General features: G+C 38.5%; 1 protein-coding gene across 2 annotated transcripts in view; it reads right to left on the reverse strand.

Moving 5' to 3' along the window:
• The window catches only part of PTPRO (protein tyrosine phosphatase receptor type O), a 241,280-nt gene that overhangs the window by 93,848 nt on the left and 123,056 nt on the right, over positions 1 to 24,376 (reverse strand). For both annotated transcript variants that reach the window (XM_040488820.1, XM_040488819.1), the window contains exon 2: positions 13,944 to 14,217. In XM_040488820.1, coding sequence (XP_040344754.1) covers positions 13,944 to 14,217 — 274 coding nt within the window. The remainder of the gene's footprint in view (positions 1 to 13,943; positions 14,218 to 24,376) is intronic.

Here is a 24,376-nt window from a genome sequence, read left to right on the forward strand (position 1 = left end):
ACATGTTAAAGCTTTGATTTTTCCTGGAATTTTCTTAAAAAACCAAGCCAAACTATCAAAAAGTCAGGAAGGGCCTTCAGATTAGGGTATATATTGTGATCATGTCCCTGTAGACTACATGCTATATTCTCTGGTTAAAATGTTTCTATTTTATCTTTGATATGTCCTGAGTCTTCCTGCTTAAAGGTAACAATTACAGAGTGAATTCACTTTGTCATGTTAGCAAACCCACCAACCAACCCCTGAAGACTCTTGAGTATTGCTCTTTGATTAATGCCAAAGAAGTTTTGAACTATTTGAAGGTCTTTCTTTCAACCCAGTCCCTTTACTAACCCAGGGAGTCTACCAAATCCACCTACTGCCTCTGGATCTAAGAGAACCAAAATGAAAGCTAACAACAAAAAGCAGCCACTGAGCACAGACTCTTCCAGGCCTGGAGTCCTGTTTCCCACCCTCACCAGGGTTCTGTCTATGGAAAAGTGAGAGGCCCACCCAATCTTTCATTCCCTGTGGCATGGAGTATGCACGTCAAAGCCACAGCCCAACTTTGAAATTCAAGAGATAGATGAGGATTACAGCATGGGTATTTTATTTTGTGATATTTTTTTTTCTGCTGCAAGTTACTTAAATTTCAACTAAACAAATTTTAAAAATGCCTATTTGCATGTTCGCTTCTTATAGTTCTCTGAGCTTCAACCTAAGTGACCCAGGTCAGCTATAAATTCTAAACTGCAAGCCCAGGCATTACAGAGGCAAATTCAATCCAAGAATTACTATTTTCAATAGCACTCAAATGCATTCTCTAAAAATGTTTTACTGTCTCTCCAGTTCCTTCCCTCATTCTTTTTCTTTTTTGCAGTTAAGGGGTGTGCTATAAACCAGAGCTGTTATTATGTGTTTTTCAGTGATGGCAAGGTTAAATTCTGATCTAATTCAATATTCTTTCCTCTTTACACTTCCATTTCTTGCCTTGGGGACCAGGCTGGACTAGATAAAGAAATAGAATTGTTAGAATATGTGTATCATTTATTACTTTTGCTTGTTTATAACTTTTTTGTCCTCAATCTTTTTATTGTTCCAGAAGTTCAGCATTACAAAATATATTTGTAACTCCCTCATATAACTTACTCAGATCCTATTTGCCTTCCCACAATGGCCAGAAGTCAATTATTACTCTGAATCTGGTGGTTATCTTCTGATGTGTTTTTATTTTTATATTTATATGTGTACGACATCCATGTGAAATGTTATTTTACGTGTTTTAAAGTATGTTAACGGTCTCATATTATATGAAGCATTCTGAAGCTTACTTCTATTACCTATCACTGCTTTTGAGATTTGTCCACCTTGATTCGAGTATTTCTAGGAAGTTTATTTTAGTGTTCACTTTAGAAATATACACACTATACTCTTTATCTGTTATTTTGTTAGATAGATTGCTTTCAGTCATTCACTTTTGCAAATAATGCTGCAATAATCTTGGGACATGTTTCTGGAAGCTGGAAATCCTGGATAGTATGGTATGCACATCTTCAATTGTATGAGCTATTGTAAAAATGTGTTCTAACTTTCTGTCAATTTGCATTTCAATAAGCAGTGTATGATAGTCCCTCTTTTTCCATATTATTATCCAGCACTTGCTCATATCAGCCTTTTTAATTTTTGCCATATGAAATTTGCCATGTGAAAGTTTGTTTCTTTTAATTCATGAAAGAGGTTAATTATCTTTTCTAATGTTAGTCATTCAGCCTTTCTTTTCGTAAAATTGGTTCTTTTGCCTATTTCATGGATTCTTTTTCCATATTCTTTTGCTAATTTGTAATACAACTTTTGTTGTATTCCACATTCCCACAGGTTTTTTTTTGGTTTGTTTTCTTGTGTCTGTGTCCTGTGCCTTCCTTCTAGATTTATCTTCCTTGTTAAAACACATCACTTAATAGTTATTTAAGTTAGAGTCTAAGTGTTAAATTCTCCTAGACTTTGTATTCTGGACAAGTTCCTTATCTTCATTCTTGATGTAGTTTAGCTGGGCATAAAATTACAAGATTTCCTCTTACTACTTTGAAGTTATTGCTCCATTGTTTCTTTAATCAATTACTGTGCAAGAGAAAACTTCTGTCAGTTTTCCTTTGTAGATACGATACTGGTTTTCCTTTGGTTGGTTCTAAGCTTTTTATTTATTCTTGGTAATCTGCGGTTTCACCATCACATATTTAGGTGTTGTCTTATTTTTGAATTACGCTACCAGGTATTTGGAATGCTTTGTCCATCTATAGATTGATGTCACTCTTCAAGTCTTGGAAGTTTTCATAATTAACTCTTGAAATATTGTGCCCATCATTTCCTCCATTCTCTTTTTCTTGAACTCTTAACCTCTTAGAGCCTCTCCCACCTTCCTACCTGAGAATTGTAAGGCAATTATAATTATAAAGCAATCACACAGTATTATCTTTCAGTTTACTAGCTATTTAACTGTTATCAGTATAGAATTTATCCCATCTACTGAAGTTTTTCAATTAAATTTAAATTTGATGCATTCAGATAATTTTGTCTCATCTAACCAATTAAATATTAAATTAAATAAGTGTATTTTTAATTTCTAAAACATTTATTTTATGCTTTTTTGATGTTTTTGCTTAATTTCTGCCAATCTTTGCTTCATAATTTTTTAATCCCTTTAAATTGATGCAATTCTTATATTTATTTCTTTGAATATATTCTATGAATATATTTATTTCATAGCATACTATACATTTGTTGTCAGATTGCTATATAAAATATAATTTGCAATGTTAGAGTTGTTGTTTTGATCTTTTTTAGCAGACATTTCTTTGTGTGCTTTGAAATGCAGGCCCTAGGCTAATTTTTTGTTTTCTTTTTGTCCCATTTCTTGTTTCCTGCTGTTGAGGCAGTTTTAGCCATAGCTTTATTTTAGCTCACCACATCCCCTAGTCTAGAAATAGGGCATACGATGTTACCTGAAATTCTTGATATTGTGGGAGATAGAGTGGCTATCACAAATACATTCAAAATTAGAGGGTAACTAGCTTGGTCCTTGATAGTAAAACTGACTGTGTGTGTTCCTTGCATCTCAAGGCCTCCATCTATAATTGTATCACAGGCAGAAAGCATCTCTGCTCCAAGCAGAAAGCCTAGCTCAGTGCCCATCTAGTATGAAGAATTTCAATCCATATTCTACTGGGGCCCAAGATCAGGGCTGTCTTCTTTCAAATATAGAGCACAGAGGCCCCAGGGCTTCAGTGCACCTCCTTGCTTGGAGTTTCTGTTGTGTTATTCTTAGAGACAACTAACTTATTTTTGAGGCTACCAATGTACTTACAGTTTTCTTTTTGCTTTGTGGTAGGAGTAAAGAGTGCATCACAAGCATGTATTTACTACATTATTTTTGCTAGAAATCCTAACATTAAATGCCCATTTTTTCTTTTAATCAAAAAAATTTTAATGACTTTTAATATGATTATTTTTTTCTCATTAGGTGTCCCCATAATAAAATCTGATGTTTAAATTGAAGACTGTTTTGTGTTCCTTAATTACCTTTGAATCATTCATGGCAATCATGAATAAGAAGTTTCTTAAAGTTCTGTAAGTGACTATCTTAGATGATGAAGAAACAAAACAAATGTGGAACGAATACTATTTTCAAGAAAGTGGAATTAGCCCTTTGCTTATGGGTAACTGCTAAGTGCTGAGAGGTGCTTCTTTCTGAGATTGCTCTGTTTTGATGGATTAAAACTAAAAGAGCTGTTGGGTCAGTGACCAGTATCCTTGCTTTTGATGTGATCAATCTAAGAATCTACCTGTTCTAACACATTTCTCTTGAGGGAAAGAAACCTGTGACTAGACCCTCACTTCTGATGGAGAAAAAAAAAAAAGACTGTTCCCAGGTCCCAGGCCAGAGTTCCTAACTTATGTTTAGATGGTGATCTGGAGGGACACCTGGGCGGCTCAGTTGGTTAAGTGTCTGGCTTTGGCTCAAGTCGTGATCTCATGGTTCATCAGTTTGAGCCCAGTGTCGGGCTCTGATCCTCTGTTTCCCTCTCTCTCTGTCCCTCCCCCCTGCCTCAAAAATAAACATTTAGATGGTGATTTGGAACCTAACCTGACATCTCAGCTCTATTCAAGCAGGCTACTGAGGTGAGCTGGCGGCAGCAGCCTCTTGTGGTTCAAGAGTCATGGCTCCCATCACACCCATAAGCTTAGTTCAAGTCTTCACCGTTTCTTTCCCAGAATATTTCAACAGCTTTCCAAATTATTCTCCCTGCCTCAAATCTCACCTGAATTTTTTCTACTTGTTTCTGCTCAAAATCTTTAAGCCTGAAGGCTACCTGGTGCTCTCAGTTTTGTCAGAATCTCTGTCTTAAACCAGTTACTTATACCTCACTGCCTCTGCCCTGCCTAATCTGTGTTGACTCTCTTTTGCTTCCAACCCCTTGAGTAATTTTCTATTTAATTACATTGGTATTGTTTGTATTTATTGATCTTATATTAAGTGCTACACATTTTGTTAAGGAGTTTATTTTAACATTTCTCGCATTACAAAATATTGACGTTGTTTTACAGCACCCTCTCCCAAATCAGCAAACGTACGGCCCCCAAGACAAATCTGGCCCGCCACTTGTCTTTATATGACTTGTGAGGTAGGAATGGCCTTTACATTTTTGAATAGTTGAAAAAATTAACAGAAGAATAATTTTTCATGACACATCAAAATTATATGAAATTAAAATTTTGGTGTCTTTAAATAACGTTTTGCTGGAACACAACCATGCTTGGTTGCTTCCATACTGCCTATGGCTGCTTTTGTGCTGCAACAACAGAGTTGAATAACTGCAACAACAAAAAAACCCCAAAATAATTATTATCTAAGTCTCTACAGAAACCCCAACCACTGGGACAGATTACAGACTTAGAAACTAAGATTTAAAGAAAATAACAACCTATCTAATGCTACACATATGGTTTCTAGATTTCTTTACTTGCTTTAAAGTTCATACTTTGAACCATTACTCAAATTACCTGCTGGACAATTTGCCCATTCCAATGCACGATTCAGGATTCTATGACTTGCCACTCTGGTATAATAAGGAGCTTTCCCCAATCAGGTCTTACTATGTCATGTCTTTGTATCTGTCACCATTCCTCATCTCTTACAGAAAGTCTACACTCCTTTGTAAGGTAGTCAAGGTTCTTCTCAAGTTTTCTAGCCTCTTTTCCTATCATTTTCTGGAACCATGGATGCTTGCCATCATAACTCCTTGTAATTTACAAGTGGGTCATGCTATGCAAGCCTCCATTCTTTGCAAATATGCTTCCCTTTGACTCTGTTGTAATGTTTTACATTCTTTATTCATTTAGCAAATTTTCCTTAAATTTTCAATACATTTTTCTTCTTTTTTTTTTTTTAATTTTTTTTTCAATGTTTATTTATTTTTGGGACACAGAGAGACAGAGCATGAACGGGGGAGGGGCAGAGAGAGAGGGAGACACAGAATCGGAAACAGGCTCCGGACTCTGAGCCATCAGCCCAGAGCCCGACGCGGGGCTCGAACTCACGGACCGCGAGATCGTGACCTGGCTGAAGTTGGACGCTTAACTGACTGCGCCACCCAGGCGCCCCAATACATTTTTCTTCTAAGGTGCCTTCCCAATGTTTCTTAGGAGAGCTGGGCAGTCTCTCACATAAATCTCTTACAGCATTTATATTTTTGTAATGGTTTGTCTGTTTTTTACACTATAGTATACCATCTTTCAATGTGGATATTTATTTATCTTTATTTTTCTAGAACATAAGACGTGACATACAAATGTGCACAATAAATAAAATAAAAACTCATGCATTATTTTTATTTATAATACATTATATTTGTATAATCTATGGATATATGTTTATATTTGTAGAATATATTATAAATATTATATTTGAAGAGTGTCTCTAAAGTGTTTGGCAATGTTTACAACTACTCTCTCTCAGATTTTACTAACCCATGAGACAGGGGGATATAAATAACATTTCCCCAATTTTTAAGCAATTGTTTTCATGTATTAATGTATCTATTGAGAAGCAACTTCTCTCTAAAGCAAGACAATATACTGAAGGTTCTCAATCAATTAAATATTAATCAGATGTCAGAGCCTAAGGGTTGTAAAATTCCTTTGAAATGGCCAACTGACTTCTTTGTGCTGATTTTTTTTTTTTTTGCCATGTTTCTCAGCTTTCTCTAAGAGCATCAGACTCAGAACAGCTATAGACAAATAGCAAGGGACTGCCCCAAGGCCAGTTGCTTTGTCATTGCTTATTTCATCAAGACAAGCATCTAACACACAACAAATGACTGCAACAAATATACCCTTTTATTCTCAAAAACAATGTGTCAACTCCTTGAGCAGATACTATGCATGTTTCCTAAACTTTAAAAAGAACTGCCTGTTATAAAAATAAAGATGGCAAAAAACACATCATTAACTGACAAATAATGGTAATTTTAGAGCTCAAAACTAATCTTAGTCATCATGTACTTTAATTCCCACTTTTTTTTAAAGGACGAAGCTGAAACCAAATGCCACCTAATGTCACCTCATGTCTAGGGTCACAAAGATATTTGTGCCTTAATTCCCAGTTCTTATATTCTGAACCTATTATCCCTTTTAAAATCTGGGGGAATGTAACTGAGTCTTTAAAAATGATGGGGCGCCTGGGTGGCTCAGTCGGTTGGGCGCCCGACTTCCGCCCAGGTCACCATCTCACGGTCTGTGAGTTCGAGCCCAGCGTCAGGCTCTGGGCTGATGACTCAGAGCCTGGAGCCTGCTTCCGATTCTGTCTCCCTCTCTCTCTGCCCCTCCCCCGTTCATGATCTGTCTCTCTCTGTCTCAAAAATAAATAAATGTTAAAAAAAATTAAAAAATGAGATAGAAGATGAGAGATAAGAAACCATCATTAACTAATTTTTGCTCTTTAGAAATCAATGTAAATTTCCTCTTTCACTTAGGGTGTAGAAAGCTACAAGTCAATGTCACACTCAACCCCCAACAAGAAGAAAAAGCTAAATAATCCATGAGATCATAACTTTTCTTGAACCTATCAGGGAAGTGAGGTTGCCAGGCAATCGAATGAACTAAATACTCAGGAGTGGCAAGCCCCCTGCAGACAGGAGGGACTTTCTCACCTGTAGCAAAGCATGGCAGGAAGAGGAAGGGCCCCATTAAAGCAGGAAAGAAGACAGCAACTAAGATCTTAATGAATTCATAAGGGCTGAGCGTGTTTCCAATGACAGTTTAGAACTGCTTTGTCCAAAAGAATAGTTATTAGCCACCTGTGGCTATTTTAATCAGACTCAGAATGAATCAAAATTAAATAAAATTCAAAATCAGTGGCTACTGGACTGGACAATGCAGATATAGAATATTTCCACCACCTAAAAGTTCTAGGACAGAGCTAGTTTCAAATGATTGGGAGTCCCAGACACAAGTAGAGTCCACACTCTCTTTCTAGCTCTTATTGTGGGCTTTAATCAGGTGCTCAGGAGAATATTGAGGGTAAGAGCCTCCCCTCCCCCCAGGGTGTTGGGGTGGCACAGGTATGCAGGTGATAATTTGCTCCACTAATAGATCAGTTGAAACCTTACTCAATTCCCTGGATCTTTCCTGAATACAAAGCAGAAGCCTTAAGGCACTGGGGAAGGACAGAAACAACTTTCTGTTCAAGTTCTCAGGCAAAGATACCCCCTTCTGAGGGATGGATAGAAGTGAAAGAGTCTGTTCCTGGGACAGGGGCAGAATCTCCCTTGGACCTATGATCATGCACTCATACAAAGTAGAATTCTACTACTACTGGGGAAAAGACAGAAATTCCAACCCAAGTAGACTAGCTGTCAGTGTATAATGAGGGGTAGGAATGCTGACAATTTCCCAGCAGGATCACAGGATCTGCCTAAGCCCAAGGCTGGATCAGGAGAACTAAAAACCTCCCTTACGCTCACCAAAAATTTAGCGCTAGTAAAAAGCAACAGCAATCCATTGTGAGAAGAGGGGCAAAATCATGGAGACCAGTGGTGCAGGTGTTCAGGACTCGTCGATACTGAGGGTAGAATTGGAGCACTGAGAAATATACTCAACCACTGCTGGCAGAAAACACTGGAAAAATTTGAAATCTGTGATGAACTGAAAGTGACAATACCTTAAACCCAGCTTGCCTCAATCTCCCACACTAACAGTCTGGCAATATGGTAGATTAAAATTAAATCCAACAATATAAATACTTATGTTAAGTATAAATGCTCTAAGCGAGCACTGTCAAAATTGGTACCCACTAGCCACATACACTACTGACCACTTGACATGAGGCTAGTACAACTGAGAAGCTGAATTTAAGCTTTATTTAATTTTAGTAAACTTATGCTTAAAAGTTATATGTAAACTTTTATATTTTTTTTATTTTTTTTTTAATTTTTTTTTTCAATGTTTATTTATTTTTGGAACAGAGAGAGACAGAGCATGAACGGGGGAGGGGCAGAGAGAGAGGGAGACACAGAATCGGAAACAGGCTCCAGGCTCCGAGCCATCAGCCCAGAGCCTGACGCGGGGCTCAAACTCACGGACCGCGAGATGGTGACCTGGCTGAAGTCGGACGCTTAACCGACTGCGCCACCCAGGCGCCCCTGTAAACTTTTATATTGATTATATACTGAAATAGTAATATTTTAAATGGAGTGGATTAATATTAATTAAAATGTCATTAAAATTAATTTCACCTTTTCAGAAAATTGTTTAATGTGTCTACCCCAAATTTAATATACATATATGATTAACATCCTATTTTTATTGGATACTGCTGGTCTAAACACTCCGCTTAAAATTCAGACATTTTCAGATTGGAAAAAAAAAAGTACAATGCTAAGAAACCCATTTACATATAAAGACATAAGTAGGTTGAAAATAAAAGGATAAAAAAAGTATACCATGAAAAGACTTAACAGAAGAAAGCTAAAATATCTATAGTAATAGCAGATAAAATCAACTTCAACACCAAGCATATTTCTTGGGATAAAGATGGCCATTGCATATAGAAAAAAATGTCATGCCTTTTTAGAGCTGGTGCATGTGTCTCAGTCCTGTGCTCTCCCACTGCCTCCCTAAAACCCATACAGTCCACAAAGGGGGTGTTCCTTGATCAGCCGGCTCTGGTGGCTTGGGGGCTTCTGTCCCTGGGCCCCACAGAACTGTAACAACTGGAGAGGCAGTTGTTGGCAGGCTCCCATCCTGAGGGCACTGCACAGGCAGTAGATTGAAACATACCACTGGCGTGTCTGTGACAAAGGTTGATTTAGTTGTCCTGGAGCTTCAGCCTGAAGGGCAGTCTTCAAGTTTGCCACACATCTACAGACTGCGCAGGGAACTTAGATCAGGCAATTCCATTTTTGTAATCTTTCTAAGTCTTGCTACAGCTTGCTAGTACTTCCCAGAAAGGAGCTTGTATACCTGTCTGGAGCCCTGATTTTTACAACAGTTGTCCAGAGGACTCTTCCAGATCAACTGGTTTGGAAGTCAACAGGGTTTACAGTTGTGGTGCCTCAGGACTTTACATACTTGCTCACCTTAAAAGCTTCTGCCTGAGAGCATGGCTTCCAATCAGCCTGAAACTAAGTGTTTACTGAGATCCCTCCCTTTGGAACACTGACAAATCTTAGCACTCCCACTGGGATCTCCACTGACAAATCTTAGCACTCCCCTTAGCATCCAACTGGGATGCAACAAGAATAAATCAAGCTGCTTAGCTGATCACAAAGGTTCAAGAGACAACCAAGAGCTAGGGCAAGGTTGAATGATAATATTCTTCTCCTGACACAAGGCCACTCCTTCAAGACTGGGAGAGACAGTTGTTTTACCTAATACATAGATACAAATACAGAGAGTCAAGCAAAATGAGGAAACAGAGAAATATGTTCCAAACAAAAGAATAAAATAAAACCCCAGGAAAAAAACCCTTAATGAATGACAAGTAATTTACCTGATAAAAGGTTCGAAGTAGCCGTCATGAAGATGTTCACTGAACTCAAAAGGATGAATGAAGTGAAAATTTCAACAAAAGACATAAAAATATAAGAAATTACCAAACAGTAGTCACAGAGCTGAAGAAGGCAATAACTGAACTGAAAAATACACCACAAGTATTCAACAGCAAACTAGATGAAATGGAAGAAAGGATCAGTAGAAAACACAGCAGTGGAACTCACCCAAACAGAGAAACAGAAGAAAAAAAAACAATAAAAAAAATGAAAGTGGTTTAAGGGACCTGTAGGACTGCATCAAATAGAATAACAAATTTCATTCTAGAAGCCCCAGAATGAGAAGATAGAAAGAGGCAGGAAACATATTAGAAGAAATAATGGCTGAAAGCTTTCTTAACCTGAGGAAGGAAATAGACATTCAGGTCTAGAAAGCCCAGAGAGTTCCAAATAAGATGAACCCAAAGAGATGCACTCAAGATACATTATAATTAAAATGTCAAAAGTTAAAGATAAAGAGAGAATCTTAAAAGTAGCAAGAGAAGTTTCATACAAGGGAAGCCCCATAAGACTATTAGCATATTTTTCAGCAAAAATGTTATAGACCAGAAGGGAGTGGCAAATATATTCAAAGTGCTGAAAGGAAAAAACTTCCAACCAAGAATACTCTATCTGGCAAGGTTGTCATTCACATTTGAAGGAGAAAGAAAAAGTTTTCTAGATAAGCAAAAGCTAAAGGAATTCATCATCAAAAGAAAGGACATTAATTAGTTATACACACATACACACACACATAAAATTATTGTTATCATCAAAGTATGATAAAAAAGACATTAATTAGTTATATATATATACACACACACATATATATAAAATTATTGTTATAATCAGAATATTTGGGATCTGACTAGACATTTTTCCAAAGAAGACATACAGGTGTCCAAAAGGCACATAAAAAGATGCTCAACATCACTAAGTATCAGGGAAATGCAAATCAAAACCACCACAGGATATCACCTCACATCTGTTAGAATGGTTATTATCAAAAAGACAAGAAATAACAAGTGTTGGTAAGAATGTGAAGAAAAGGGAACAAATATGCATGGTTGGTAGGAATGTAGACTGGTGCAGCCAGTATGGAAAACAGTATGTATATTTCTCAAACAATTAAAAATAGGGCTACCAGAGAGCTACCAGATCCAGAAATTCCACTTCTGGGTATTTATCCAAAGAAAACAAAAACAGTAATTCAAAAAGATATATGCATCTCTATGTTCATTGTGGAATTATTTATAATGGCCAGGATACGGGAACAACCTCAACATCCATCAACAGATGAATGGATGAAGAAGACGTGGTGTATACCTGTGCAGTGGAATACTACTCAGCCATAAAAAGGAGTGAATTCTTGCCATTTGCAACAACTTGGATGGAATGTGAGCATATTCTGTGAAGTGAAATAAGTTAGACGGAGGAAGACAGATACTGTAGAATCCCGTGTATATGAAAATCTAAAAAACAAACAAAACAAGGCAAAACTCACAGATGCAGAGAACGGAATGATGGTGGGGTGGGCAAAATTTGTGAAGGGGATCAAAAGGTACAAACTTCCAGTTATAGAATAAATAAGTTATGGGATGTAATGTATAATGTAGTGACTATAGTCAATAATATTGTACTGCATGTTTGAAAGTTGTCAAGAGAGTGAATCCTAAAAGTTCTATTGCAAGGAACAAAATTTGAGACTCACTGGTGACAATAGTAACTGGACTTGCTGTGATGATCTTGCAGTATATGCAAATATCAAATCATTACGTCGTACACTTGAAACTAATATAACTTTATATGTCAAATGATACCTGATTATAAAAAACGAAGACATGGTAATCTTAAAAGTTTAAAGATATAAGGTCAAACTTCATGCAGAGTTCAAATTATGCAGAGCATAAACTAAAAGAAGTGCAAGGAGAAACAGACAAATCCACAGATATAATTGGAGACTTTCACACACCACTATCCATCATTATTAGAACAAGTAGACAGAAAAGTAGTATGGGTAGAGAAGGCTTGAGCAACCAACTTGACCTGAGATGTATCAAAACTTCACCCAACAAGTGGGTACAGAATACATCCCAAGATAGACCATATTTGCGACCATAAAATGAACTGAAACAATTTTCAAGTAATTGAAATCATATAGAGTATGCCTTTTGATCACAACAGCGTTTACCTAGAAATTAATAAAAATGTTTCTGAAAAATGTCAAACTTTTGAATATTCAACACACTTCCAAGCCCACATGTCGGAAAAGGAATCACAAAGGAAAATAAAGATATATTTTGAATAGAACTCATTGCACATGCTAAAACATCAATGAGATATTATAGAAATCTCTTACCATGTACCTACTTATCATTTACTTACTTATCAAATGTCTTTATGAACCGTTAGCTCAAGGGCTGACTGCTAGAGCTTTGTCTGATCTTGAGTGGCTGAATGCATGTTCATGAATGTTAGGTCAGCAACACTTTTATTTTGCTTTGTCTTAGTCTTTTTTTTCCTCTGCTCTTTCTCCTGTTACTTGCTCAACTAAATTGAATTAATATTTATTGTTCACGTATTAAGTATAAAATTCATGCTAGGTGCTTATGAGATTGTGAAGATGAATAATGCAGGACTTCTGATTTCAAGAAATTGTATTATAGCCATTGTATACTTAGATCTGTTGCCATACCTATTAACTCTCAATTCACCTTTTTTCTGCAGCTTGTTTAAAATAGTATTTTAAAGAACAGGAAAGTTCTTCCTTTAATTCTAGTAGGTCGTAGATTTGTTCATTATATCTATAAACCTTGAAGGTCTTGGGTGTGTGCCATTCCATTCCTAATTTTTAGGATTCAATATTGATTCTGAGACTCTGCCAAGGGAAACTTTAATTAATTTTTGACAGACATATTAAAAATATGTCTCCTAGCTTGATTCTGAGTTCTTGCTTCCTGATGTTTCTCTTTCCTTTCATCCCAAGAGAAAAATATCACGATGTTCTTTTCCTTAATTGTGGCTAAAATGATTGCATGTAGCTGACATTTAAAAAATCGCAGCCACTGGAAAATCTGCACTAAAGAACAATAAGCAAAAAGAACTCCACTGAGGCATTAAATTGCTGTAGTGATAAATTCTACCATCTTATAGATAACAGTTTTTCTTTCAACATATACCTCAACATATTCAGTAGAGCTGTATCTTACTTTGAGATTAGATATTAAAGTTCCAGAGAGTAAAGTGAAAATCACATATAGTTAAAATCACTCCTAAAAATTCCTAATATCAGCATCACTTCTTTACTTTAAGACATGGGCTACTGAAGGTTAAAATGCCAATGATTTGTTTTTCTTGGTGTTTTTCTTGGGCAGTGGAAGCCAAGGCTATTTTGAGGGCAAGGTCAAGAATAGAAACTGATAAATAATGATATCTTTTCTCTCTCTCTCTCTTTCTCTCTCTCAGCTAAAAATGTATAATTAATTTTGAGCAGGTGAAATATGAGTATAAATTCATTGTCTCAAAAGTTAATATGAGAATATGTGTCCTGGAAAGAAATAGTTTAGTTATGATCATACTATTAAGTTATATAGCAAAAAATTACATGGCCCAATCATGAATCTAAAATTGTCATTCTGTCTCAAAGCATACTATTTCACTGAGTTTAAAGCAGAGTTTTTAAAAATAAAAGGGAACAGTTAAACATTATCAAATGCTGGCAAGCAGCTGTACTCTTAATATAAAGCAGAACTTTGAATTTACGTCCCCTGACTTCAAGGCGATTGATCTTGCCATTCTGGGCTGCCTTCCTTTCAGTGAGAGCCCCAAGAAAATATACCCCAAAAAGAAACACAAGAGGACGATATTACAAATGATGCTTACTTGTTAACACAGTGATTGATCTGGATGGCTTGGTAACCACATTTCCATTTACCACCACCAGAGTGATTATGTAATAAAGGCCATGATAATTAGCCTTAAAGGTAACAGGAGGAGGCAAAGTGCCATTGAATTCCTCAAATTCGAAGAAGTAATTTTTTGATTCCCCCGTTATCTTCACGACATACACAGATGATGGACTCGTGACATCTGAAGATTCTAAAGAGACAACGATGCTATTATCATCTTGAACAGTTACGCGGAATGTTGTGGCATTCTGTTTGAGAGAAGAGAAAAAAAAAGGACATGAAGGTCAAATTGAGATTATTGGCAATAAAATTATGCTGAGATCATTTTTCCAAAACTAGTATTTGTGATAAGCATCACACAGGTATTTTAGCGTTCAGGGAAAAGCAGGAAGAGAGAGATTTAACCCTTTTATGACTAATGATCTTCTCAGGCTTTCGCTTTTGATTCTTCTCCATTGAAAAGCTGCTTTCCAGTTCATGGATTGTGTCGTGTAATAAACACAACTAAAAAATCATGGAAATGAGTAAAGAATGAATGAATGAAAATCATCTTGGCACTGAACTTCCAGAGAAGTCCTTGGTTTCAGCTATTCTGGAGAAACTATATGGTTTGAAGCACTCTATTTTACATTGGAAGGAGTAATGCCGTGGTAGTCCCAGGGAAATTCTAAAAGCATGTTGTAAGGCAGTTATTTCCTCTCTCGCTTTTCACCTGTCAGTTCTGAAAATAAAGTCAGGACTGAGAATCCTGTGATAATCCTCCTCATTAAAGGTTAGCCAATCTTTAATAAGAAAAGCTAAAATGCTCTTTGAAGAAGGAACCAGACTGAGGATCACTGGGATCTGTGGGAACGGCAGTGGTTAGGGGAATGAAAACTGCTCCAAGTCTCTAGATAAATGTTTATGGACAGCATTTGAAAAGTCATTGTGTACTTGGTTTAAATATTCCTTCCTGATTCTTTCCCGTACTGCACAAGCAGATTCAGTCCTTCTGCTCTCTGATATCAAACAAGACTCATATACTTTATATCAGTGCTGCTCCATTTTTATTTTTTAATTGTTTTATTTTTTTAAGTTTATTTATTTTGAGAGAGAGCACGTGCATGTGCACACACGTGCGTGCACAAATGGGGGAAAGGCAGAGACAGGGAGGGAGAGAGAGAATCCCACGTGGGCTCCGTGCTGTCATTGCAGAGCCCAGTGTGGGGCTCCATCCCAGGAACTGTGAGATCATGACCCGGGCTGAGATCAAGAGTTGGATGCTTGGGGCCCCTGGGTGGCTCAGTCGGTTGAGCGTCCGACTTCAGCTCAGGTCACGATCTCACGGTCCGTGAGTTCCAGCCCCGCGTCGGGCTCTGGGCTGATGGCTCAGAGCCTGGAGCCTGCTTCTGATTCTGTGTCTCCCTCTCTCTCTGCCCCTCCCCCATTCATGCTCTGTCTCTCTCTGTCTCAAAAATAAATAAACATTAAAAAAAAAATTAAAAAAAAAAGAGTTGGATGCTTAACCGACTGAGCTACCCTGGAGCCCCACTGCTGCCTTGTTTTTAATTTATCTTCTGGGTCTGTGGGGTCCAAGGAAGTTATTTCACTGCTCTGAACCTCAGATTTCTCTTCTGTGAAAGTGGGACACAAAAACTGCTAATACTTGTTTAGGACTTACATGGATCCAGATATGAAGCTATGTAGTCTATAAATGTGATCATCTCATTTAATATTCAAAATGACCTCATGACATAGGTATTATTTTTCAATCTCAGTTTGTAGTTAAGGAAACTGAGGCTCAGAAGGATGAAGTCACTTGCCCCAGGCCACATCTAGTTTGGGCTCTTAAGCACTTATCACACAAGTACCAAAATTGAGTTCCATTATTGTTCCACATATTTATTTATCTTCTCCTCTTGATTTCTTTTCCTGAGTCTGACACACATACACAACTGGTAAGTCTCTGTTAAATGAATGAAAGCATTGCTGATTGCATTAATTATACGTGGACATTTGCCTCTGAGAATTAACCTAATGGTACCTCACACATTGTCAGTAGCCAAATCATGCATACAATACATATATCAGCTCCCTAAACGAGGTTAAAGTGTACCTAAAAATGTTTTTTCTTATTATTTGGATTTTTTAGAAATCTAGTGTTTACAGGTCCTAGTATTTGTAAGGAATATCTGGCCATTGACAGAAGTTTAATTCTATGTTAACATTTAGTAGATTTAATTGTGTTTATGATATTATAACCATACTAGACCCCAAATCCTCTAGGACCAGGGGCTGTGTCTCATTGCTAGCTGCATCTGGAGTTCTAGGACCACTGCCTGGCATATGCTAGGTGCTTTGTGATCCGGTCAGTCGTAGGCAGGTCTCTCTAATATAGAACAGTCAGTATGGACTGATGTTTAAAATGTACTTTTATCCAAATTGTCTCTCATCCTCAGACACATGGGCAGATTTCTAAAATTGTGTTCTTTTGGTAAACATAATAAACATATAGAAAATGGGACCCATTCATATTGCCAGTGATCCAGATGGAACTGTGATGCTAAACCAAGCATTGAATATCCAGTAACACTGAACTCTGGCTTTTATTAATTATTGGTTATAAATACTGGTTTACCAACTCAGAAAACGGTTAAGTTTACAAACATCAGGTTCATAATGACAAGAGTTTTTTGCTCTATGTTTTATTTATTTATTTTTGAGAGACAGAGAGAGAAAGCAGTGGGGGGGGGGCATGAGCATCAGAAGGGCAGAGACAGAGAGGGAGAGAGAGAATTCTAAGCAGGCTCCACGCCCAGTGCGGAACCCAACTTGGGGTGCCATCTTATCTCATAATCGTGAGATCTTGATCTGAGCCAAAATCAAGAGTCAGAAACGTAACCAACTGAGCTACCCAGGACCCCTGCTCTATGTTGTAGTAGCCAATAACAAAGTTTTTGAGGTAATGAAAAGAGGGATAAATAGACTCAATTTTGTAAAGTGTTTAAGAAACATATATCTAATGGGTCATGATGCTTCACAGACAGTGCAATCTTCCAGGGAAAGAGACTAATCTTCCAAAATCTAATGACAGCTTTGGGCATGATTGTATCAGCCATGAAAATAAGTATTGGCCCATGTGCTCCCAGGTTGCCAAAAATAAATCAGGGTAGGCTAATCAGATTCAGTCAGTGGGACTAATGAGAATAAGGCAGCAGGCCAAGTGAGTCTAGGCAGTGAGCCTAAAGAAATGTCATCATGCTATTTCTTCTCTGTCCTCTTTGCTTCAGCTTTTCCTGGAACCTATATTCAGGAGAAAATACTGAATGTATGCTACAGACATGTAATCCTTGCTGGGTACAGCAAGAAGGAAGACTTATAAGTAATAGAAATGGATAAACTTAGGCAAGGCCAACATGGATTTATTTGGTGGATAGAGAAATATTTAAAACTTTTTTTTTGAAACCGAGTAATAGTATTGCTTGACTATGCAATGAAAACATTTTTACTGAAATTTCCTTTGCATAATAAAATTTAATACAGAAATTTCTCCGCTCCAACACCCTCATTTCACACTTGAGAGAACAGCGGTGCAAATGTCACACAGCTAATTGATGTCAGAACAAGGTTTAGGATCCACACATCCTTACATCTCCTGGTATTTCTCTTTCATGAACTAGAGGTAAGTTGCTTGAGGCAGCAAAGGGAGCCTGGGTGCTTGGCCTCAGTAAGGAAGGGGGAGCCCAGGAGCCTATGACCTGTTCAATGGTCAGTCCCAGGGAACAGAAGCTACTGGAGACAGAGCGGGCAGCACTAAAGAGCAGGAAAATGCAGGATGAGTGCCTAGAATGTGGGACAAGGAAGAGAACTGGCCTCAGAGATGTTGGAGTCAGACGTCTTAGGAACATCTCTGATAAACACAGCAACTGTTATGTACTGATCCCCTAATCTGGATCAGGCTTTGCACTTGGCATTTTATGTTTTTTGGTTTTTTTTCATTACAACAAGCTTTAGAAATAAGTGTCATTTTCCCTATTTTACTCAGAGAGGTTAAATAATCCGCTTAAGAACACAGCAATAGACTTGGAATCAGAAGGTTTGAGTTTCTATTCCTTTGCTGCAGCCTATTATCTGAGAACACAGGGAAACAAGATCTCTTAACTTCATCTTCTTAATCTGTAAAACAGGGGTGATTCCTATAACTCATGGGCTTTTAGTAAGAATTAAATGGCTCTTATAAAAATGTTAATAGAATGAACTCAATAAATATTGGTTGTACTTCAAAGGTTCTGGTGTTTTAGTTAAGTGCTGAATCCCTCAATGACCGTTAAACTATAGAGGTTCTATAAACATCCATTTAACTAACTTCAAAACTCTTTGGGACTCTGTAATCGTGTTCACTTGATGTTATATTTACAGAATATTGGAGAGCTATCCATTTTGTCAATTCAACAACAAACAAACATTAGCTGAGCTCCCACTTGGTATCAGATATCTTGCTGGGTGTTGGCGACAGGCTCTGGGGGCACTTGAACTCCTGGAGTGGACTCTAGTGAGAAAGGCTCACTCGAATGCATAATTTTAACACTATGTGAGTACTGCTAATCTAGTTACAGACTTTGAAAGCCTGTCTGGTTGATGCCTGTTTTTTCTGCCTGGCTGGAATCCCTTCTTAGACTGCACCTCCTTATTTTGGAGCACTGTTTCTTTCCCACGATAAAGCCAATAAGGGGTCCGATGGGGGTTGCTAATAGTGCCCTACTCCCAGGTCAGTACCTTGACTCAGTCTGGGTGAATCATATTGCCCAGTCCTCCCTTCACGGAGAGAGCCATAGGGAAGCTCATGTGGACCAAGTCAGCCAACTAGAATGCTTTCTCTGAAATTTTATGACTGGAATTAATGGGAAGGAGCTTTTTTCCCCTCTGGTGCCAAGTATGTATGGATGTAAATCTGGAGAAGTCAGTATCTATAATTTCTGTCATGAAGAAAGAATTGGGGGAGAATCCCTGATTCTGAGGCCCTGGTTTCTGAGGCCCTGGGGCCCGGTCTGAGGCCCTGGTTTCAGACGTTCTATGGCCCCGCCCCTGGGCAGTTTGGTGACCTGAGTGAATAAATTCCAGTTTATGGCTTAAATCAGTTAAGCTGAACTTCCAAAACTTACAGTCCTGGTCAATACAAGAGAATTGTTCAGTGCTATCACCATGTAGAGAAGAAAGCAATTAATTCGGCTTCTGTGATGGGCGTGAGGGGAAGGTTTCAAGGTGGAAGTGATGCTTGAAAGAGGCTCAGGAGTTTACCAGGGAAACAAAGGTCAGAGAGTCATCTAGAGAAATGGGAAGAAAAGGCTCCACAGTCCTCTGTGGTGGCTGGATCATAGTAGGACCTTCAGAGGGGAGGGTAGATAGCCCAATTTAAGATGTGAATTTGAGTATTTCTTGGGCCAAAAGAAATCGTGGACTGTTTCAATGTAGAAAAGTGACATGATTAGGTCACAGTTTAGAAAGGTCAATATAATTAGGAACATGGGCCAGTATAGTTAGGAATTGCCCGAGTAGGACCACCTAAGGCCAGTGGACTGTTAAGGAGGCTGTTACAACCATTCAGGGAAGTCCCGATGAAAGTCTAAGAAAATGCTGCCTACACCAAATGTGCCTGTGTGACCTGCATCCAGAACATTATCAATGCTCCACTGGTACCCCAATCAATGATTAGACTTATGAGAGGGCATTTTAGAAGGAACAATTAGAATATTCTGCTGTGCTAAGGTTACCACATAAGAAGTAATGGGATGCTCAATTCTTTAAAATACTAATTTCAATGCTGTCCGGTACTTATATAGCATTTACGGCCATACTTCTCTGCAGACACTATGTAATTCATCCGCTTAGCCTCCTGTGCAGCTGCAGGAAAACTTTTCCAGCAACATCTTCTTTCCTTTTGGTTTCTTCAGGAAGATCAAAGTCCCAGAGCTGTCCTGACAGGACCGAGCTCCTCCTGACACTTTCTCAGAATTATGCACAGCACTCTGTCGGAAATCGTCAGAACAGAATTTGGATGTTGATCTCAAAGGCTAGGGATGGCCTCCCACTAATTTTCCATTATTTGTGAAACCTTCAGATGTGTCTTGAGCAGCAAGCATATATCAGGAACGGTGCAGGATGCTGGGGATTCACTCTATTTAGGAGTAAAGAGGAAGACAGGTAGTATGTGCCTTTGTCCTCGCGAGCACTGCGTCTGACCAAGCATAGCGATGGTGATGATGGTAAGGATGATGATGAAATCACAGTAAAGAACACTAACTTACACAGTTATGTGCTTGGTATGTGCCGCCAGGAACTGCTGTGAAGCTCCTCCAGCAAGTTGCTGGTATTTACAATCTTCTTTGTAATACCAGATTTCTTTGTATGTGACCTAAATGTATGTTTTCAGGTGGAACATGTCAGCTCTCTCTCCATGCCTGAGTCCACATTCGTGACAGTTCAACCTCTATATTTTACATGCCTAGATACCTTCACTTCTGTTTTTATGATTTCATAATGCAGAGTCCTCATCTCTTTTGCCTCTTTTTTGGCAAAAGGGTCCACACTCACACGTCAGGCAGGTGATATAAATGTGAGAAGCGGTCTAGTAGAACAGGATTGATGGATGAAATAGCAAGCGGGAGGGTGCACACATTACCTAAAAGCGTCCTTAAAATGCACAATTATAACAAAATAAAACTATGCTGGCCAAAGAAAACACATTTGAAGATCAGTGTCAGCCCAGAGGCTGACAGCTCATTACACCCGAACTTGTTGCACTGCCATTTCCTTGATCAAACACCTTATCTTTGAACCGGCAGCTTCCGATCATACTCTTTGCTCTGCCCAACCAGAGTGCAGAATGGTAACAGAATTCCGTTACCCCCTATGCATTCATTTAAAATAAATACAAATGGCATTTCCTTATCAAGTTACCATGTATGTATGTGTTAACTGGCATTTTATTTTTATTTATTTTCCAGAGAAAGAGAGCTTGAACACATGATGGGGGAGGGGCAGAGAGAGAGGAAGAGAGAGAATCCCAAGCTGGTTCCTGTGCTGATGTGGGGCTCGATCTCCCAAACCGTGAGATCGTGGCCTGGGTTGAAATCAGGAGTTGGACGCTTAACTCACTGAGCACCTCAAATGGCGTTTTATTATATACATATGAATGCAGTAATGATTTCCTGATTCCCAATACGGACTTGTGGTGGAAGCTGTACAGAACTCTTAATTTTGGAGATTAAACAAAACATGCCTAAGGAAAGAACTTAATCTGGCATTTTTAAGTTGGAAAAATTATGTTATGCTGCAGAGATGTGCCAAAATTCAATGTGATATTTAGGAAAACAATAACAACCATATATCACATTTTATATTTTATAAAGCACTTTCAAATACATTTTCTCATTTAATCCTCAACCCGTCTCGTGAAATCATTATCTCACTTCACAGATGAAAACACTGTGGTGCAAAGAAATTAAATGGTTTCTCCAGGCTACTCTGTTATAATGGGGAGGAGCTGGCGCTCAAGGCAATTTTTTTCTTTTTTTCTTTTTTAAGTTTATTTATTTGTTTTGAGAGAGAGAGTGAGAGTGAGTGTTGAATGAGTGGGGGAGGGGCAGAGAGAGAGAGAGGGAGAGAGAGAGAGAATCTCAGGCAGGCTCCACACTCAGGGCCGAACCTGATGTGGGACTCGATTCCACAACCCTGGGATCATGACCTGAGCTGAAATCAAGAGTCAGTTGCTTAACGGACTGAGCCACCCAGGCACCTCAAGGCAATTCTTTAACTGCAAATTTTATGACTCTATAACACTACAGTCCCCAGATTGTAAGATCCTGGAGCCAGAATTATTTCCCAAACACTACTTTTCATATCTGTATTTAATTGGTGGTGAACTCCCTCAGCACAGACCACGACTTATTCCTCTAGGTTATGCTTGATAGATACTCCAAAAGGCTGGTGTCACAAAAGAGGCAACTTTGAGAGAGAAAAAGAAATTCTGGAGACAGGCAAACCCGGGTTCAAGTCCCACTTAAGTGATACCTTCACATTTTGACTCTTTGAACCTCAGTTGCTTTGGGCAGATGGTGGTAATACTAGAATGACTGTGCTTTTGAAGAAAAGCAAACAAGACTATATGTGTGCATTATTTAACCCAACACCTACCACTTAGTAGATTCTCCAAACACAACTAATTGTTACTACGAAATTTCTGATCTGCATTTTCACACTGATTTTCTTTGGAACGTGTAAATTTTAGAAGTTGTGTCTTCTTAGGACACTAACACCATGATTTATACATGGTTCAGCAGCTCTTCTGCCTTTCAGGCTATTCATCCAGCAATCAGTATTACCCCTTTTTGTGGCATCATGAACAAGAGCAGCCAGTATTTCTTTCTCTCTTATGCCTGCGTATAAGCCTGAGCTGCCCTAGTTGACTGAAGGTTACCATGGGAACAGTTGTGAAGCTGTGCCTGGCTGATGATTGACTCAGGAGGAGGTGGGTCCACAGTCCAGGAAGCCACAAAATACATTTGTTCTCAACAGTTCAATGATCAGGCCACTCCTAAAAATAGGCAGCATTCTTCTGGTTTAATGTTTTTACAAAAAATAAGGGTTCCTGGCAGGTTAATTCTATCCGTGAAACAAGTGTTACTTTCATAAAACGAAGCACTCAAAAAACGTAATTTTGCCTGAATTTATTATTCCCCAAACCTCTTTTCTATCCTTACCAGTAATCATAGTTTTAAAAGAGTGTTACCTAAGAAAGATGCTTCTGAAAAATGTAGCTGTCCCACTTATTGAAAGATAATGTGGAAGATGATGGTGCTAATCATTTATTTTAGAATGGATGAGTTCAGTCAAATTTCCCCACAGGCATGAAGTGTCTCTCCAACTGTGACACCAGTTAATTAAATCCTGATGATAGCTAACAAAGAGTGCAGTCTCGTTACTAAACATGTAGTTCACAGCATATTTAGATGTGACCTTCATGACCTTTTGTGAGCACTGACCTTTAATGCCCCTGAGTTGTTAACATCCTCAGCAGCAAAACTGCCAGACCTTCAAAGCATATAGTTTCCTGTGCCCTCTGCCGTCATTGGGGTTTTATGGGTTTTTTTAGAAGACTGATCCATCCGTGCCAGATAAATTCAAGCTCAGAAGTTAAGGGAGATGAAGTACATTACTTTACATACACGCTTCTGGCTCGATGTTTACCTTCATGTAGTTTTTGAAAATTGAGTGCCTGCTGTATGCATGGTGCTAAGGATACAATGATTGAGAAAAGAAATCTGGTCATCGTCGCAATGGTCTTTGGAGTCTACGGCAAAAGAGAAGAAATACACTATTTTAAGTAAATGAATAATTACAAGTGTTGAGAAGTGCATAATGATGAAAGACCTAGCAGGAGGATCTAATTTGGAGGAAGTAAGAGTTCACACAGGTAAGTGCAGGCCTTAAGTCAGAGTTGACCTGATGAGGAGCTGGAGAAAGAATAGGATCTCTAAAAAATGTTGAGCCTTATGCTAAAGGCAATGGGAAGCCACTTATAGGTTATTAGGAGCGTGAAATGACTGGCTTGCATCTGTAATAGAAGAATATATCATGTTAACTGCTGGTTCTCAGATTTCTATTGGGGGGACTTTTAATAGAAAACTACTTGGTAATGAATGAACCACCTGGGATGGAAGGGAACACTCTACAGATGTGAGCACAGGCATCTAGGCAAACAAACAGAAACAAAAATAAAAAGGGTCAAACAAGTTACAAGGAAAGCTTCAAGTTACAAAGAAAAGAATGGCTTCATTCCAGAAAGTAAGAGAGCGAGCTAAGAGGGAAGGGACTAGAAAAAACAGAGAGGAGAGCCAGCAGGATGGTGTGATGCTGGCATAGGGAAGGGAAATCAGTCAGTCGAAATATCCAGATGGAGGAGGTCAAAGAGCATTTTTAAAACTGGAAATGCCTAATGTTCCACTTGAAGTTAGCATTTTGTATAGTAAACACATCTCCATCCTCCCAAGTCCCAACCTTTAATAATATCTGCCATACCCGCAGATGCTTCATGTGAGTGGGTCATTTGTGGAATTTGCAGAGAAGGCTGAGTTTCCCATCCATGTGTTAGGACACAGAAGCCCTATTTGTGGAACTTGGCGCCAGAGGGAGGAGGAAGTGAGAAGGCAAATCTCCTGGAAAGTGACAAAAATCCCAAGGTAATTTGAGCTTTCATGGGACATGGGAAGGGATTTAAAGCTAATTTCGTTGAGGTCCTCCAAGGGGCAGGAAGCTCCTTCTGGTTATATTGCAGAGAGCTGGTTGGTGAGGACAGGCAGAAATAAGTGTGATCAAAGTATTCTATTACGGATGCGAAGGTGACTAGGACCAAGATGTCAGCAGAAATTT

Source organism: Herpailurus yagouaroundi, unplaced genomic scaffold (genome assembly GCF_014898765.1).
Source record: "Herpailurus yagouaroundi ecotype Mexico unplaced genomic scaffold, PumYag 166, whole genome shotgun sequence".
NCBI classification, from domain to species: Eukaryota; Metazoa; Chordata; class Mammalia; order Carnivora; family Felidae; genus Herpailurus; species Herpailurus yagouaroundi.